Here is a 19,874-nt window from a genome sequence, read left to right as displayed (position 1 = left end):
TTCCAAATCAAGTCTAGCGTTCTTTAATTGGACCTACCATTGGTGTTGGAAACCCTCAGTGGTACTCGAGACACAGACATGTCCTACAGATGTGCACGTAGTCGGGCTGTTAGAAGGATATTAAAAAATTGGTGTGCAGTAATTTGTGTCACATGTTGCTACGCAACTTTTTAAGTCTTGTCTCTGGCTCGATGTATAAAACAGGTATTTGGAAGTTCAAACGGTTGAACTTTTGACTGCTAAGTCATGAAAACGCAAAACTTTGATCAATCAGTGACTTAGTTTTAGTAGCGACGTGTGGATAGCGTCTTTTTCAAAACATGGAAGTGCCAACTGTTGTAAACATGATCATAAAGGAGAAATAAATCATTGTGGTTTGTGCACCATCCGGAATTATATGAACAGAGCTGAATAAACAAGCACCTAGAAATGTATGTAAACAGGAGTTATGACTATAAGAAGTGTGGGCTCTTTGTTTGTGGTGATCCTTTTGTGACTGGATGCGTCCTGTGGTCCTTTCCAAAAAATACTGAACCTATTCTTTTATCGTTTAGCAAAAAACAGGTTTCTGTTTTCAGAATCAAGATTAGAAATGTTATTTTAAGCAACAGCAGAAAGAAACTAATTTGCAAGCTACTTTTATCAAACCAAGTTTAGGTTGATTGAAAAAGATATATATAAATGTTAAAAGCATAAATATTCTCTAATATATATATGAACAGGGTTTTATTTTTGTTGGTGTTTGAGGTGTTGAGATCAATTCCAACCCAGTCTCTCTATATATAAAATTATATATGTGTGTTTGTGATCAATTCCGACCCAGCTTTGAAATGCCAGCATACCATCAACTATGGCAAAGGACATATTTTATAGTGGCGTTTATAGTGGCACCCCTAACCTTTAAGTCATGTCATAGTCTCAATAATTTGCTCACTTTCATGCATTTTAGGTTCAGATTTTCAGGGCTATGTACTGTGGACATGATACAAGCTGCAAATGACCTCCAGCTGGGGAGCGTTACACCAGATACCTAAAGACACGGATGTAATTGAGCCACCGTGAGGCTCCCTCAAACTACTTAGAGAACAAGCTGGTGCTTTAAAGATGGTCCACAAATGTGGATATATTGGTAGGCAAGATTTCAAAGTTGACCATTTATAGTGGAAATTTTAGAAATACTTGAGTTTGCCTGTAATAATATTTATCCAGAAAACTACTGAGAAGTGTTTTTCTCAGAAAAGTCTGCAACGAACAGAAGATAAACTCACAGAGATTTCTTCTGGTTGTACATTTTTATGGGAGACTTTTCAGCCACCATGGTAGGTTTTTACCAAGGAGTCTAGAAATAAGATTTCAACGACTTGAACTAAACCTCTGGCACTAAATGGAATTCTGCTGGTTCTTGATGTCCTTCTCAAAAAATTATATTTATTCCTCTGATTACATTTTAAATGCAAACCGAATGAGGGTATTTTATGTGCCTTGGTAAATAATAAACACAATGAAAATCCACGGCTGTTTCACTTCTATGTAAACAATATTATGTAAACAGGTTTTGATCTTAAAACAATGCCTTGTGATTACCAACAGTTAAAGTTTTTTCTGATATTTCTTCTAACATACTGTGAAACCTGGGGCTGTTTAGATAAACACTCAGCTGATTTTCTGATATTAATTGAAGACGTGCAGACACAAAGTTGGTTTTCTACAGTTTTTTTTTTTTTGTTTTTTTTTGAAGACGAGGTTAAAGCTTATTTGAGATTATAGCACCATTGGACATCTTTTCACTAAACGCAGTAGTCAGTGCTCATGCAGTGATATCAAATCCAAGGGCAACATATCTTGTGTTGTATTGTTTCGTTACAAGATTTTGTCTTAGCTTTATTTTAACCTCCATTCACCCCTTCTTGCAAGTCTTTCAAGGGCCCCGGTCAGAGTTTGCCTTTTTCATGGTATTGACCAATATTTATTTAGCTCTCTTCTACCTTCATTAAAGCATCAAACTGCTTCACAGTCCCAGTCCCATTCACCAATGTACATTACACACTGATGATGGCTTCACTGGCACCAGCCCATAATAACCAGGAGCAAGGGGTTCAATGTCTTGCCCAAAGACACTTTGGTACAGGAGCTGGCAAGGCAAGACCAAACCTGCAATTTTCTGGTCAGAGGTCGACCATTCTACCTCTGCACCACAGCCAATTATGTTATAAAACTACTCCATCATTGCTGGCAAGCCACAAGGCCATTGTCAATGCCACCTGTTGCCCCCATGTACCACTAACTCTCCTGTCCCAAATGACAATACAATTACCTACCAGCTTTCTATTGGAAGAGTATTACATGGTTGCTCTGCTAGTCACTGGGCAGCACAGGTACCCAATAATGACACTGCTTGGAGATAAAAAAAGATCAACTTTTGCAAAAGATTATTTTATGGACAATTTAGGTAACAAATCCACAAGCCTGGGTTTCCACTGGGTAGACCAGCATTCACTCACACAGCAAAAAAAAATTTAATAGATTAATTAGACATTCTAAATTACACCTTGAAAGTAAACAGTATTGAACTCTGTAATGGACTGGCTTCCTGTTTGTGGTGTATCCTGGCATCAACCCCAATCCAAGAACATTTAAAGGGAATGGGCATCATTTGAAATGATATCATTCCTACCATGTCAACTATTACCTATTCAGCTTAATGCACAAAATTTGCATCTTAAAATAAAATTTGAAGTAAAAGACCTTACCAGACTTTGTAATACAAAGAGGTTTTTGATCATTCCAGAAGCGGAGGAAATTTTTAATCCCACCTAACACATTTTAAATGTTTCACATTTAAAATACTACATATGCTGTTTGAGTAAATTCACTTGGCCTAAGGTCAAATAAAAAAATCTGTTTTTAAAATGATAAATAAGTCTGGAGTACCCCCTAAATTGCTATTTTTATTTTGTCCCTCACTCCTAATGGCCAAATTGAATTTCAAATAAAAGTTAGAAAGCGATACCAATTTTTTTTTGTGTGGTATTTGTTTCTTTGATATCTCTTGTAACTTTGTAAACGTTTTTTTTAATAAACAAAATCTATAAAAAAAAAAAATTACTATTCATGAAACGCATGGCCTACACCATGCATGCCTTTGTAGAAAAGCAGTCATAGTACACTTGACTTGACATCATAAAAACAGTTTTCCAAAAACAATACACATAAAGAGTGCAAGGGTATGTCCTCTCATTTATTTTTCATATTAAACAGTCAGCCATGACTGAAGTATCTTCTTCTACCTCATGCATGTTATACATTTGATCAGAAGTCCTTTTTGTTTTTCACTTATTTACATAAGTAAGTTTGTCCGAGTGACGTGAGATGAGGTTCATGGCTGATGAGGCACTGACGTCCTCAGTCAGATCCACAAACAAATGAACTGCACAGAGTAGCTTATTCCCCATTTGATTGGCAACAGGTAGTGTGTGTTGTTTAAAATTTCCTTTCAACATTTTTCTGTACCATACAAAAAAAGCACCCAAAATGTTATTATTGACTCAGTTTTACTTATAATATAAGGCCATGTGCTGCTCCTCCTGAAGAAACAAAGAAATAACCCTTTTTGTAGAAGTGTTCCTTTTCTTTCTTCAATTTTAAAAGTCTCTCTGTCTTATTGGAGATCACGGCCAGTGACATGTCTGAACAAATTCCGGAGTTTAGAAATGTAATCCTCCATTTATAAAATGATGCTAAACAATATCAAAGAAGAACTGGACGGCTGCACTTGACTTTCTACCACTAATTCTATTATCCTCTAGTCGTGGTGTCTCATTCTCTGCAATCACCGGCGCCCTCTATCTTGAGGCATGTGTACTGCGGGTCTTACCTAGTGTGTTTCTAATGCACAGTTTTAGCGGATAAAAAGACTACATGTGTCACAAGCTGGCACCAATGTAATCAGACAGATGGTGAGGAATAGAGCTGTGATGGTGTGGGATGTTTGATCACCGCTGTGATGAACCAGCAGGGGGCGCGGTATCGCGGTTAACTGCAGACAACCCCCACCCCGCCGCCAAACACAAAATCCCCCAGCGGCCGCGTCGCAAATGAATACAATTACAATGCAGTATTCTTTATTAACAAATAACAGTAACAACTAACTACTACCTATCTAACTAATGAACTAACTATATAGGTGTTGTAGAATGACTGTGTGTGTGTCAGCGCGTTGCGTGTGTAGCAGGAAGGAGCGTGGACAAGTGTGTTGGGAGTGCGTGTTGATTCTTCTGCAGCAGACCACTCTCGAACTGCAAGCGAGTTTCACCTGTGCTCTCTGGTACAGACATCTTCTCAGAATATTATATATTGCCCAGTAATAAACGAGACTGCAGACACTTTGTCACCTTTCCGGTTGCCATGAGCCTGACATCCATGAAGAACGCGGGGCATGAGGCTCCGCCTTTGTTTATACAGACATGTAACTTTGCGCTGCTCAGAATAGTTCCCAAACAAAACATGCTGTGATATTCACCAAAATCTAACAGTGCGCGTTCATGTTTGGTGTTAAGGAGTGAAGGAGAACAGTAATAACCCACCCCCACACACACAAACACAAACGCAAACACACACAAATCCTCCGGCGGGTGGCAGTGCCGCGCACTCAAGAACGCACGCAGCTTGTAATGGAAATGAATACAATGGAAATGAATAATTATAACGCAGTAAATTTGTCGTATTTCCTCGAGAGACGGAAACTTCTGTCGAGGAACGAGGATGTCTATGTGCTTCTGAAACCGCACGCCCGTGTGTTTAAGGGAGCGCGCCGCGTGCAGTGTAGAGGGAGTGACGTGCGCGGCAAGAGGGAGTGAGAGCCGAGGCGCAGGGAGTGAAGGAGAACAGTAATAAAGGTTTCCCCCAGAAACCCTTGAAGTCTGAACACAGGACTAGCAGAAAAAGTAAATTATCAGCAAAGATTAATGTGTTTAATGTGTTTATTATTATAGCTCCAATTGCGCACCATATGCAGAACTTTTAAAAAAAAAACTTTAAAAAAGAAATAGTGTGGTGATGCGGTGATGAGGTCACACTGCGGTGATGCGGTTATCGTCACACCACTAGTGAGGAATAGAAAAAATGAAGTAAAGGTAAAGTGTATTTTATGATCTCTCATGATAACGAGACCCATTATCTCGCTATCACAAGAAAATAAAATTTGCTTTCTTGTAATGAAGACTATACAGTGAGACTGAGACGCAGAGACTTTCTTTTTAAAGTTCCTTTATGTCATCACCCTAACAAGAAAACAATTTTCGTTTATCTCGTTATCCCGAGGAAACGGTTGTTAGGAGTGATTGGAAACAGAATAGTTAGAAACTCCCTTTTACATCTTATTACACTAACTTTTACTTTTACCACATTAATAGTTTAAACTTGATTCACTATGTATTATCATCTCAAAATTATATTACAGAGCACAACCAAGACTATTGTCTCGTAACATTCCTTCAGCATCCTCTCCGTTCATCTTTGTGTGTCCCGGTGTATGCGGTCTGGCAAATGTCTGTGATAACCTCAGAGAGATCTGACACTTTTAGGTTCTCTGACCTTCGAACATCTAGCCTGCAACAGTCTGTGGGTGGGTTTTTCACACCATGAGTATATAGACCAAGCCTATTTCTGAGTTCCTTTGTTCGGACTCTGATGCAACGACTCTGTTCATCTGTCTGTAACCCTGCATACAAATTTGTGCTCTTGTGCGGAGTAAACCTACAAAAGATAAGTTTTGTCTCTGAGTCATTATTCATTTATTTCTGTGTGTAAGACACAAAACCTAGAGAATCCAGTTTCTTCACAACGGTCAAAAAATAAAGTGAGACAGGCCGTTTTTGGCTTCCGTAGGGGGATCATGGTCAGTGCACTTTTTCCTTCTAAATTGTCAGTCTTTATACTGATACCAAGAATCTAGATTGTGACATCAAGTCACAGTAAGCAGATTTGGCTATTTATAGCATCAACAACAGCTTGTGATGTTTTCAACATGGAAAAAACCCAGCATGTTGAAGGTTGTGGGGATCAAATTTATGGAATAAAAAATCACGACAGATAAGAACGCAATTAATTAGAAACTATCCTAACCGATAGATGTTAACAATACAGAAAAGGACACTTTCATTGAAAGGAGATAAGCTTTTCACAGCGATAGAACAGTTTTATGATTCTCAAAGACATTTAAAATCTCTTTCAAAATTGACATTAGTGCAGCAGCTCACTTGATTGAAAAAAAAGAGAATGCACAGCATGAGGCAGCGGCTACAGCATGTGTGTCTGCCGCTAAAGAGATCCACAGGAATGTGCTCTTCTTTGTGGGAAAACTTTGCAGGCATTTTGCTATTATTTGACATTCAGCAGACAGTGACGGGAAACTTGAAACGACAGCACAGTGACATGCTATGAGTGCTTCACAGCTGTGTATTGAACCGTTGAAGGCTGCTGTCATGTTGTATGCAGCCCGGCTTTAAGGTCAGCAGGCACATGTTTTAATCCGCATTAAAAGAGCAGCTCTCATTTTAATTTTTCCTCAAATTAAAAACTGAAAACTTGGTTTCTAACATGCATCACCATACAGTAACAAATACACAACAAAAATCTCCTATTAAATTTGAAGTGAATTTCTTTATTAGTTTGGAAAAATGTTATAAGAAAAAATGATTTTGTAAATGTTATTTTGTGGTTGTTGACAGTTGTCCCTTGCTATATTCCTGTTCACCTTTCAGGGTCTCGCTGATTGTTTTCAGTGCAATTTTGCATACTTTTATTTCTTTTTGCAGCACTCTGTTCTGTGTCCTGAAGGCTGTTGAGCTAGCCAATTAGTCTGTGCTGTCTCTCCTGTACAGAAGGATTTGTATCCTATGTGTTCAGTGTGCTAACATTTTATAAATCTTTGATTGCGATCAGATCTTTATTTTCATTCTATTATAGTGGACATGTACAGTTCAAACAAGACCGAAAAGTGTAAAAATGTTCATGTCTGTATGAGAAAAGTTTATAAAGTATGTAGTGAGGAATTGTACAGCCTTAAAACTTCTACAATCCTATTTTGCATATTTAACCTATCACAGGTTATATTTAGAACATAACCCCTACGATAAACAAGGGAACACTATTCTTTTCTCAAAAATTTACAAACCCACAGTTTTTATGAACGACATAGTGGTTTAATGATATTGAACCATGGAAATCCTACACATTTGTGTGCTGTGGCCAATACGTTCTATTCCTTTCTGAATTAAAGTCAAGTTGAAACATCCATGTGTGTCTTTACTTCTGCTCATGCTTTGCTTTTATTGTCACTCAGTCAAGAAAAATCTGTTGAGTTTTAGATGAAGTGTGCGGAAATCTGTCAAGGTCCAGAGACTCACTGACTTTTTTTTAATGTAAAAAAAACACTACTAACTATTAATGGAAACTACTAATGCAGCCTCAGCTGCCCTGGGGCAGACTGACAGAGGTGTGGCTGCCAGTTTGCATCTACGGCCCTCTGACCATCACTGGGAGATTCACACACATTCACACACCAATGGAGCCAAACTGGAGGCAGGGAGGGTGAAGTGTCTTCCCCAAGGACACAACGACAGCTGGCTGGGGGGAGCAGGGATTGAACCGCTGACCCTTTGGTCATTGGACAACCTGCTCTACCACCCGAGCCACTGCCGCCCAAATAGATACAAAATGTGCTAACTACCCTTACCAGCAATTGATAATGTATTTCTTTCACACAGCACACATTTTTAGGCCAATACTGTATGCATATGCTTTTGAAGTGAGTTTTTTTTAACTGTTCAGATTATCATTGTGCTTTAATGCTGGAAGAGATGGTAGAAATACAGAAAGAAAAGTGGAAGCTTTTGTCAGTATGAAAATGAATTTTAAAAAAAGGGAACAATGATAAAGAGAGGAAGTCAAACTTGCCACAGCCCGTGGGTGTAGCAGATGGTAATCGGTGTCTTGCTCTTTTTTTCCTACATCCACTCTAATGTGCGAGGTTGTACAAAGTCCAGCCTTCCAGTACTTTTTGACACCTCTCTTCTGAGTTGCAGAAATGTTACTTGTTTTGGAGCTTGAAAGCTGTTTGTGCGGATGAAGAAAGTGGATCTTACTGCAGAACAAAACAGTGAGTGCTTTTTCCAGATGGGATACAAAGTGGGGCTGATATCACTGCCAGCCGCCGCCTCTGGCATAGCTACAGGAAGTAATCCTCCCAGCTCTTCAAGTGACGCATGACAATTGTTCATTATAAGCCTGGTACTTACAAGTTCATCTTCCTAATTTTCCAGCATGATAGTGTTGTTTTACCTATTTAGTCAATAATAGAATTTTTCCAATAGAAATTTCTCTACTTCTGAAAACCATCCTAAATTGAATGTATTTTCTGAATTACAGGGGACATCAGGTTATAAAGCACCCCGTTGAAAAATTTTTTACCGAACTTTAAGGTCCATGATGTGAGACAAAAGATTTAGAGACAAATCCATCAGTCAGAATCATACTGCTTGCACAGTAACTCTTTTTTTTTAACTTTATTTTTATTAGTTTTTGTTACATGAAAACAAAACACAAACCACAACAACAATCAAAAACAAGGGTCAATTCTAGGTGCTTCTTGTGTTGTAAAGTGTCAATTTTTTCCACCTGCGGTGTACTTGTGCATCTTGCAGTCTTAGCCTGTATGTTATTTTTTCCGTTGAATAGATGTCGTTAATTGTTGATGTCCATTGCTCCTTTGATGGGATCGACGTAGTGCCCCAGTTCCTGGTCAATGTTTTTTTAGCGGCTAGTGACATAACTTTACATAAGTATTTGTCACATTGGTGGACAGAGTTTCCTGAGAACATGTAGATATAAAACAGTTCTGGTTTCAGAGGAATTGTATATCCCAGCACTTTGCATGTTATATCACACACCATCTTCCAAAATCCTGCTACATTCGAACACTTCCAAAATACTGTACATGAGAATGGTCTACATTTATTTCTCCACATTCACGCCAACAGCTCTGATTTGTTTTTTTTAACTGTTTGTTCTTGACAAGGCAGAACACAGGACTGGACTCAGATGCAGAGCTTAAGAAGGTTTTAATTCTTGGACATAAGAGAAGAGCTAGCTTTGACAGGTGATAGCACATGACTAACAGGCACAGGACAAAGGGAAACACAGGCTACAAATACATGAGGAGGGGAAGCACAGGTGGGAATGATCAGGGAGGATGAGGCAGACTCAGGTGTGGGGAACAGACAAAGCAGGAAGGGGAAGGTCTGGAACGAGAGGTAGGTTTGACTTTCAAAATAAAACAGGAAACCCCACACAAGACAACAGGAAGCTTGATGAGACCTGACAGTTCTTAAGTTTCGGTGTTATGAAAAATCTTATAAGGTTCTTCCAGGCGAACTCTCTCCATGTTCGAGATCCAGTGGTGTTATGGTGGTGTCTCCACATGTCTAACCAATCCTGTTCAGTTATCTTTATGTTCAATTCTTTTTCCCAGTTACATTTTACGTTAAAAGTTGTGTTTTCGTCAAACTCCATTGAAGATGTAAATACTAATCACTTTAGTATTGCTGTCTTTATATGCCTTTATTATTGTTTGAACAATCCCACCCTCATCCCCAGAAGCGCCACTGTGTATTGCAGTCTTATGATAGTTTCTCATTTGTAAGTATCTAAAAAAAATCCAGATTTTCAAGGTGAAATTGCTTAGCCAAATTCTCAAAACTCTCCAGCTGTCTGTCTTTTTCTATCAAGCACAATGCTGTTATTCCTTTTGCAGTCCAATATTTAAAAGTTGGATCATATTCTGCTGGTTTAAATTGCTTATCATATGCTAGCTGTTTTAATTTTTTTTGCACTATTTAAGATTTTGTATTTTTGCAGTAGTTTGAACCATATAGTTAGTGTATGATTTGTTATGGGATCTAGATGCATTTTTTTTTGTTTCATATAATTCTTTATCTCGAGTAGCGTTTTGAATGGGTTCTTGTAAAGTTTCACTTTCTATATTTTTCCATCTTCCAGTATACTGGGGATTACACCAACAGTATAAGTATCGTAGTTGTGAAGCGATATAGTATTCTTCTGGCTTTGCAGGTGCCATACCTCCTTTATTCTTTGGAAGCTGGAGGGTGCCATAGTTTATTATGGATCTTTTATTGTCCCATATGAATATAGTTGTTGTTATGTCCCACATTGTAAATTGCGTGTTGGAGACTTTGGTAGATCTTGAACTATAAAAAGAAACCGGGGCAAAATGTTCATTTTCACTACTTCAATTCTAGAGCTGAAATCTAGTGTTAACCATTTTTCAATGTCTTTTTGTATTTTTCTTGTACTACTGAATAGTTTTTAAAGATGAATGAGTCTAATGTTATTTCCACACCTAGATATTTAATACTTTTCCTATTCCAGTTGAATTTAAAGTAGTTTCTAATACATTCAGATGGAACATAGTTGAAGTTTAATATTTGAGTTTTAAGAATATTTATTTTATGTCCAGATAAATGTTTAAATGTTTCTCATATTTCCATAAAATGAGCAATTGATGTTTCTGGTTGTTTAAGGTACGCTATTAAATCATGGGCAAATAATCCTAATTTGTGTTCAACTCCATTCAGTGAAACTCCTTTAATTTAAGGTTTTTCATGTATTTCCTGTGACAGAGGCGCAATAAAAAGAGCAAACAGAGTCGGGGAGAGCCCACCACCCTGCCTAGTAGATCTATCCAATTTAAATTTTCCTTTTAAATTCCCATTTATTTTATTTCTAGCAGTTGGTTTTGAATATAGTCAGTTTTTATGTATTTTAAAATCACTTCAATATTCAAAATTCCAACATTCAGTCTCCATGTTGTTTGTTTTTTCCTGTTGGAAATATTTATTTTCATGTGTAGAATATTATGTTCAGACACATCTGCACACTCAATTTTACATTCTTCAACTCTGCTAATATCGGGTTTAGAAATAAAAAAATAATCTATTCGTGAAAGTACTTTGTGACTTGCGGAGTAATGTGTATAATCTTTCTAATGGAGAATTAAAGCCCTCAATCAATCCTAATTCTCCTTTGGATATTTTGACAAATTTGGTGAAAGTCTTTTTTATGTTTGTGTATAATAGTTGTGTTTACCCTGAAACTTAAGACTACATTGAAGTCTCAGCTTCCACAGCAATTACATTAAACAGAGATTTAAAAACTTCTTTATCGCTTTCGGTTGGGGCATATACATTGACTATTGTTAAAACTGCATCTCCCATTCGTCCTTTTACTATAATGTACTGTCCGTCCTTCCTTCCCCTTTATCACGTTGTCAATCTCAAATTTATTTTTGTTTGATATCAAAATAGCAACTCTTTGTTTACAACCTTGTTTATATGAACTGTAATATGTATTTCTGAATCCTAGTTTTTTAAGTTTCTCATGTTCTTGATCATTCAAATGGGTCTCTCACAATAGAACTAATTGTATATTTTTCCTTTTTAATTTTTGTAGAATTATTCCCCTTTTGTTTGGCGTGGTTAGCTCATTCACATTCAGCGAGGCAATACTACACATTTATTAGAGCCATCATATCCATGCACCTAGATAATGACATACTCAAAAACAAATTAAAAAAATGTACAACCTGAACATAAAACTGAACTGTGACTTCCACATGAAGAAAAGTTCCATCTCTCCTCTCTTGTTCCTGTTGGTGGGTGGGCAGGAAGTGCTCAGTCCAGATGGGGGTCTGCCCCTCAACACAAATCTAGCATTGTCCAACATTCCTCGATCTTCAGTCTATGAGCTCTGCCTCTGCATTTTTGTTTAAATCGGCTCCATTTGCAGATTCCCTGTGTTTATTTTCTTTGGTATTCCTAAAGCCTCTACTGTGCACGCCATGCTGTCCTGCTGACACGCTGCCATCCCTCTGCTGCTTGGGTCCGGCATGGTCCCCTGGTGCTTTCGCTGCTTGGTGGATTGACATCAATCCCTCTCTTCTTTAAGTCTTGTGCAGCTTCCATCGCGCTGTTATAACTTTGGACGCCTTCTTTCCGATGTCTCCTCAGCCTGGTGTATGGGGTTTGAAAATGGATTCCCCGCTCCTACAAAACTTTTTTAATGTCCGAGTATGAGAGTCTTTTTTTTACAATTTCTGCTGGGTAATCATGGTCAAACAGAATTAGCTGGTCATCCACTTTTATTTTCTCTTGCCAGGCTTTCTTCAGGATCATGTCTTTCTTTTCAAAACTCTGGAGATCAAAGTCTGCAGGTATGAGAAGCTCTTTTCTAAACAATTCGTTCCGATAAGTTGCAACCGAATCCCCTTCTACTTCTTCTGGTAACCCGAAGATTCTGATGTTGTTTCTAGCTCACCATTAGCCTCCGTGTTGCATTCCTCCAGGCTTGCAATGCTTGACTGGGCCTCCCCCAGGTCTGCTTCATGATTTTCCAGCATATTGTGATGTTCCCTGAATTGTCAGTCCATATCTTGTCTGAGGGAAGATATTTCCTGTTTCAATTCCTCTTTTACTCCTCGCAGTTGCGTGTCTAAGTCGAGGATCTGACCGCTAATTTTTGCTAACCCGTCTAGCATTAGCTTTGTGTCGCTGTAGCCGTGCTGGGTTTTGTTGTCCCAGCTAGCTTTGTTAGCTTCGCTAGCCGCTTCCTCCCTCTCCTGCTCGCTGTTTTCTGGTCCGGACAGTTCGGACTTTTCCTTTTTTGCTATTTGGCTTTTCAGCAGCATGTCTCCTCCACTCATGTCTTCTCTTGTATTTTTTTTTTTTTGTTAACGTTTTATTTGTGGAGTTTTGTTGGTAAACCAAGTGTGGGAGCTCCAGACTTAGCGTTTCTCCTCTATGCCATCCTACCGGAAGTCCCTGCTTTCACAGTAACTCTAGTGTCACAAGAACAGGCAGACAGCTGGATCCAAATGCAGCAGGTTTATTAGCTCAGCTAAAAGTCCACAAATGTAAATCAGTGTCAGGCAGGCAGGGGTGGATAACAGGCATAAAAGCATCAATGAAGAGACAGGGTAGTCATGATCCAAGGGAAAGTCAGGGCAGGCAGCAGGCAAACAGAGACAGGGTCAGGAGACAGAAGATCAGGTAAAAATATAACGTTCGGTAAGGAAGGCAGAGTGGCATCAACAATGCTTCCCACTGAGTGAGGCTTAGTGCTGTTCTTAAGTAGAATGTGAGTGATTGAGTGAATGAGTCAGGTGTGTGGCATCCAGGAAGTGCATCCTGGGGTTGCTGGGAGATGAAGTGCATTCAGTACTCTGGAGATGGTTCCCGTCGATAACCAGAGGGGGAGACAGAGTTCTGACTTCTGACATCTAGAACATTGCACGTTAGCCACGCTAGTAGCGTTAGCTGCGTAATTGTAGTAACAATACCTGTGACTCCCAACCTTGTTTGCAACACCTAAACAACAGACTGACACTGAAACAAATGATACTGTGACTAACATTTTTAGTAGCATATAAAAAAATAGAAGCTTCATGTTAGCTGCATTAGCATATTCACAATTACACCCAAAATTACCTTTTCACAGAACCCCGTGTACTCAAAAACACTTCAACATCAGTAAAGACAACCAGAATTAATTGTAGATTTTTGAAAAAAATTTAGGCTTTTACAGTAAGTGACTGGAAAATACAGTAGAACCATACTTACATTGCAATGCCCCAAGTTATAGGAAAAAAATTATTTGACTAAAATGAATTGTAAATCTACACTTCATATCCAATAAAACATACAACACCATGGCTCACTTTTTACTGTAGTTATTTTGTGATTTTGGCATGCAGATGTAACTCAGCACAGCAAAATTACTCCCTAAACTCAGTTTAGTTCTTTACAAACATAGGTTAGTCAAAGTTAGGAAGAGATTCAAGACTTTCCTTGGAGGTAAACACGAGTGTGTGGTTGTATTAACTGAAATACATTCTAGCTGACCCCATGACCTTAGCCAAGAAAAATAGGCAAAAAACTGGATGGATCTAAGACGTTTTAAATATAGATTTTTTTTTCCATTTTATCTCTGAGGCTGTTTACCTGGGAGTTACCCTTTTGATCTTGTCATCGATTTGCATTCTGTTTTGTCTTAACAGCATCTTGTATTTCACCACGCTTCACCCCAGACATAAACAAAGAAGTGTCCAATTTTTCCCAAAAGTTTTCCTTTTACTTACAAAAAAATGTGAACTCAGAGTTACCTTTGGGCTGTTTACTTGACTTGTGTTTCAGTTGTATGGGTCCTGCCTCCTGGGCCATAACTCATAACTGTAATTGCTAAAAGTAAGCTCTTCAATCATGCAGAAGAGTGCTGACTCCACAGAGAAATACAGGAAGAGGTAGGGAATATCAAATAAGCCTTATTTGATGTGAGCACATGAGATATTTTATGCATTTATCAGAATCCAAATGCATCTTACCACGCTCTAATAAATGTTTGTACCAGCACTAATGATTCTGCGTTCATTATGGATGACAAATTTAATTCACTAACAAGGTGCAAACGCATTTTGTTAATTAGGTGTTTGCATGTAAAATGCAAAATGAATATTACACAAATCATGTTAAGTTAGCTCAAAGCCACAAAGTGTTAAGATTGATAAACATGTCAAGTCAGACTTTTGACATTTGTGGTTGCAGTTTAATACTTGTCCATAGGTGTGTGATTGTGACTAGGGGTGTGTATTGGCAAGAGTCTGGCGGTACGATACGTATCCCCATATTGTACCGGAACACATTTTCTTTCTTTTTTTATGACTTAGAAAAAGACTCAATACGTCTTCCATTGTAATGAAATTGTCAAATTCAGTTTCTTTAATGATCACAATATGAAGCAGTGCAACTGTATCTCACATATATGTTGCTTTTACTCAGCCAAATTCATAGTGCTTTTACTGTGGTAACTTAAAATATATAAAGGTAAGGTCAACATTGTCTGATTTCCACAACAAAATATATTTTAGGGGGAAAAAAATGAACGTGCCCTAACCAATAAGATTCTAAAGGTATGATTGAGGAAATAAAGGGCTGCTTGTTTTCAACATTGCTTTATGTAGCTTCTCCAGTACTTTTAAACGCCGCGTGAAACAGGAGCCTGAATGGTACTTCAAAAATAAAGGGGGAAAAAAAACATTAATTCTTTGCAGAAACAATAAAGTTTTATGATGATGCAGCAGCATGACAGGATGAAGGAGACGCTTTAATGTGGCAAAGATACTTTGTTTACATATTCGTCTGCACTGCACCACTGCAGCCACGCTTTCTCACACACACGGAAGAAAAACAGTAACGCTGATTGCCACAATGTTGGCCTTTTTTCAGAGTGTTGTACACATCACTCTGATCCATCAAGTCGCTTTATATATTGCTCGCAGCAACATTGCACAGAGTTTTGGATTGGTACCCATCCTAAGTAAAAACTAAGTTGTTTATGTCTCATATCAACGAGAAAAGCTGCCTCTGTGTGAGGTCTTCCTGTTGTCTTGTGTGGTGTGGAGCTGCTATAAGGTGGCTCTGTGTGCTCTGCAGCTAACTAGCGGTCAGAGGGTGAAGTGGAAAACAAGAGTCAGACACTGAAGGACGCTCATAAATAATTAAATAAATATCACCCTGGCAGCATTTTGGCTTGATACAGGTATCGCCAAATGAACTATCGCGATATTTTGCCGGATCATTTTTTTAGAACACACCTAATGGTGACCCTGTGACAGACGGGCGACCTGTCCAGGATGTCCGCTGCCTTCGCCCGCAAGTGGCCAGGATAGGCTCCGGCAGCCCCGTGACCCCGAAAGGGACAAAACCGAATACAACATGAATGAATGAATTTAATACTTATAAGCAGGTTTCTTAAACAATTCTTTTGCATGAGAAATAACCTATATATTTTTTTCCAAAATATGTTGCTTCAAAACTACTTTGAATGTAGCAAGAAATAATATTATAATAATGGAGAACCCTAAATATACCAGGTACAGAGTCTGATTATTACATGTTTTTACAATGAAACTAGAAAAACAATCACAAAAGTTTTTTCTTTGAAATGAGAGTTTTGTCAAGTAAATGTACGATTCTGCACTCACCGTCTGGTATGTGATGATAAACTTCATCATGTGACCCACAGGCATGTTCTGGGTGAGGAACTCTCTCATGCTGGGCAGAGCTGGCTGGTAGCTGATCTTTGCTGATGGAAGAAACCACAAAAGAGTGTGAATCTTAAATGCACCACATTCTTTCTAACACTCACTTTACCTGCACTCTCCTAAAGTAATATGTTGTACTACTCGACCTGCAGGGCTTATCTGTGGTTTATTTGACATGCCCAGCAAAGGACAGAAATAAAAGCTAAATATATTGAGGACAGGTAGCACACTGAAGCTAATCCCTCCATTGATCACAGTGGCATTAATGGCTTTGCAAATAAACCCTTCTGAACTGAAGCTGCTCTGCCTGTTTTTCTGGCTGCAGAGTACTAATCACAGCAGTTACATCTGTAAAAGCTCCATCTCAGTGATGTGGGAGCCGTAAAGCAGCTTCAGCAGGAGTACCTGATCGAGTTGGTGTGCAGAATTGGGCAAAGAGCCAGGCTTTTAACAAATGAACTAGTGGAATATTTGAAACATAATTTTTGAAACTGTCAAGAGTCTGTCAGCAACCCAAAAAATAATGCCCTTAACGCTAAACAAAATTTATGAGCCTGCAGGAGTAAAATTGAGTAACAGTGACATAAACACAAAACTAATTTGACATGTTTGCCTAAAAGCTCAAATGACAACACGACCTGCGTGACATAGGACCTGCCAAGCAAGACTGAATCTGAGATCTCAAAGCTTTGTCATCTGATTACAAAAAAATGCCTCCTGTTTATTTATTTATGTGCTGTAGATGAACAAATGGAATGTGTTCTGGAGATGCACTCTGGAAACAGTAGTGCAGCAAAGCAACACAAGCATCCATTCACAGACAAAGAGACTTGCTGTGGCACTTTTGCAGAACTCCATTAATCTCAATCAAATTGGTTTATACATGATTTAGGTAGCAGTGGAGAGAGAAAAAAATAAAATAAAAAGTTTTGGTAAGATAAGTTGTGACCTTAAACTTGATTGAGTCCTGAACCTTGAGTTCAAAGTTCAAGTACGAAAAATTTTATATTTTGGACAAGTGAAAACAAATGTAGAATAAAAAAATAAGACAAGACAAAACAAAATTATATAAAACAAGAAAACATTTAATAAACAAGACATAATTATATAAACAACATAAGTCCAAAAGGGAGTGAGAAGAAGAAAAATCTTATAAACTCTCACCCCCCTTACCTTAAGTCATTACTTTCCAAAACCCAACACTCCCACCATCAAAGTCCAGTGCCCTAGCAAAGAGTATATTTTGTTGCACATCCAATTCTCATTTCCCAAAACACCCAAATGAATAACACAATCTTTTATTATACGCATGCAAATTTACAAATGCTGCTGTTCTGTTTTGTTTTGTCTATATACATATTTATCAATGATAAAATTTCTGTATTTATACTTAAACTCTTTTATGTTTGGAAATTGTTTCAAGCATTTACTGGTTCTGTTCCACAGAGTTTGGCCTGTATTCAGACTGGCAGAGATTTCTGTTTGAAATGAAGCTTTTAAACAAAGCCACATGACTAAAGATCTCTTCAGTCATTGACTGTGAATCACGAGGGTGGAGCAAAGCAACGAGGGAAAGAATAATGGAAGTCCTAAACTTTGCAATCCTTGTCGGGACAGTTCACTTACTCAAACTTTATATTTCGCTGACCAGTTTTGAATGACCTATGTCAGGTACAACACGTTTTTACTAGCTACTGTGGTATGGCAGAAGCATGCTACAAGGCAGTTACTAAGTAGTCGTCTGATCTGAAGGTACACTGGTAAGTGTATAGGACATATATATTGTCAAAAAAACAGAGTGAGAAGCAATGTGTAGCATGTCAAAAGCTGTTTTAATGAACCTGCATTCATCCACATTTTAATGAGTTGCTGTTGCATCGTTCCTCCATGTCTGCCCACAGCTCTCTGCTTACATCACGCAAAGACCGACTACAGTGGCTGTTTTGGTTCAGTTGTTCCGCTCTGAGCACAGAGGATTGATCGATTGATTGATTGATTGATTGATCTAAATTATCAATCACTAATTAGAGTATGACATTGTATTTTGTTGTTGACAACAACATTTTGACCTACTCAAATTTTTTAAATATTGGAAAGTTAACATTCAGATATTAGATTTTTATTGTATGTTTTTAATTAGTTTTAATCATTTGTTGGATTTTTTATGTATTTTGTGTGTGTTTAAAAACTGATGCTATGTGTCCAAAACCCTGACTGATAAAGTCAATCAAATTAAAAACTACTTTTATTTATATGGTGCCATAACATGATCAGAGATAAACAAGGTGTACATTAAAACTCAAAAGCATAAAACAATTAAAATGTTAAAACAATTAAAATGTCAAGAAGCAAAATATTAAATGTATGACGTAGTAAAAATAATCACATATAAAAAGCAGAAGTAAAACAAAACACCAACAGAGCAGAGTCTTATGCTGCCAGGCTGCAAAAATGAGATTTAAGACTTTTTGTTATTTTTCTTTTTTATGAATATTGAAAATGCCTGACAAACCCTTTGGTGGTAATGTGTTTCACAGCTTTGAAGAACACAGTAAAAAAGCTTGTTCCCCCCTGAGCTTCCTCTTGGACCTTGGTACATCCAGGGGAATCTGACCAGCAGGCCTAGGCACCGAGACGGGGTTTAGGGAGACAGAACTCAGAGGTACTGCAGTGCACAATTATTTAAAGATTTAAAAACAAATGAAAGAATCTTAAAATAAACTCTAAAATACACAGGTAGCCAGTGAATGGTAACCAGTAGTTATGGGCACTCCGATTCTTTCGATTCGACTGTCTGGAAAGAATCTGCCCTTTCAAATCTCAACTTACGATTCCTTACAAAGGATATTTTGTAGGCCTTTATTTTAAATTTGCAAAAAATAATGGTTTATATGTCAGAAAAATGCTTTAATGTGAAGTGTATTCACTGAAGCCTCAGAATTGCCTAATTTCAGCAATGCAACGGCTGAAAGTGATACTGCAGTTTCAGAAAATGAATGGAAGGACTGGATGAGAACGCTTGGATTGATCCTTTATGTATTCCACCCACTGATCAAGTCACTGCACACGTCACGTGCCGAAAGCTGAGTTCATGATTTGATCATGTGACGCGGCAACCTTGCTAATGTTCAGATATTTTAACTCTCAAATCGCGCTGCTGTTAGACGTGGCACATCAAAGCGCTGCACCTGACGCTCAAATCACACCACAGGACCTCAGATCGCATCAGTACCATAATTCCGATTTTCTCAGATTGGATTCAGGCCTCATTCAAATGTGGAAACGAATCGGATACGTGCATTTGCGTGTGCCATGTAAGCACACAAATCGGATATTCCCCAATAAATGCTAGATGTACGTCGGTGACATCAACTCAGAACACCACCAACTGAGATCACATGACTTATAAAGGTGCTTTTGGGAGTGTCACCCGGAGCGCCAGATGCACCGGGTGACACGCGTGGTTCCTCCGAGTGCTCTTCTGTAACGCCGGGCCCAAAAGCCCGCAGAGGTCCAATAGGACGGCTCGAGGAAGTCGGAACCGGCTCATAAGCCACTCGTCCTCTCCTTGCTGTCTAAAGATGCGTTCACTCCGAATTCTTCCATTTGCCACATCTTCTAAGAGCGCAAGATCAGCCATTGAGCGTCATTACGCATTGTGATGGGGCATTTTATTTCCATCCATTTAATTGCATCTGACAAG

The 19,874-nt window shown here is 38.4% G+C and overlaps 1 protein-coding gene across 1 annotated transcript in view; it reads right to left on the bottom strand.

Annotated features, from left to right (window-relative positions):
- Positions 1 to 19,874, bottom strand: part of LOC101175668 (probable flavin-containing monoamine oxidase A) — an 89,981-nt gene that overhangs the window by 30,864 nt on the left and 39,243 nt on the right. The window contains exon 9 of the mRNA XM_023960791.1: positions 16,112 to 16,212. Coding sequence (XP_023816559.1) covers positions 16,112 to 16,212 — 101 coding nt within the window. The remainder of the gene's footprint in view (positions 1 to 16,111; positions 16,213 to 19,874) is intronic.

The sequence above is a fragment of the Oryzias latipes genome, chromosome 12 (assembly GCF_002234675.1).
Source record: "Oryzias latipes chromosome 12, ASM223467v1".
Lineage (NCBI taxonomy): Eukaryota > Metazoa > Chordata > Actinopteri > Beloniformes > Adrianichthyidae > Oryzias > Oryzias latipes.
The sequence above is the reverse complement of the archived record's forward strand: the minus strand, read 5'-3'. Positions and strand labels throughout refer to the sequence as shown.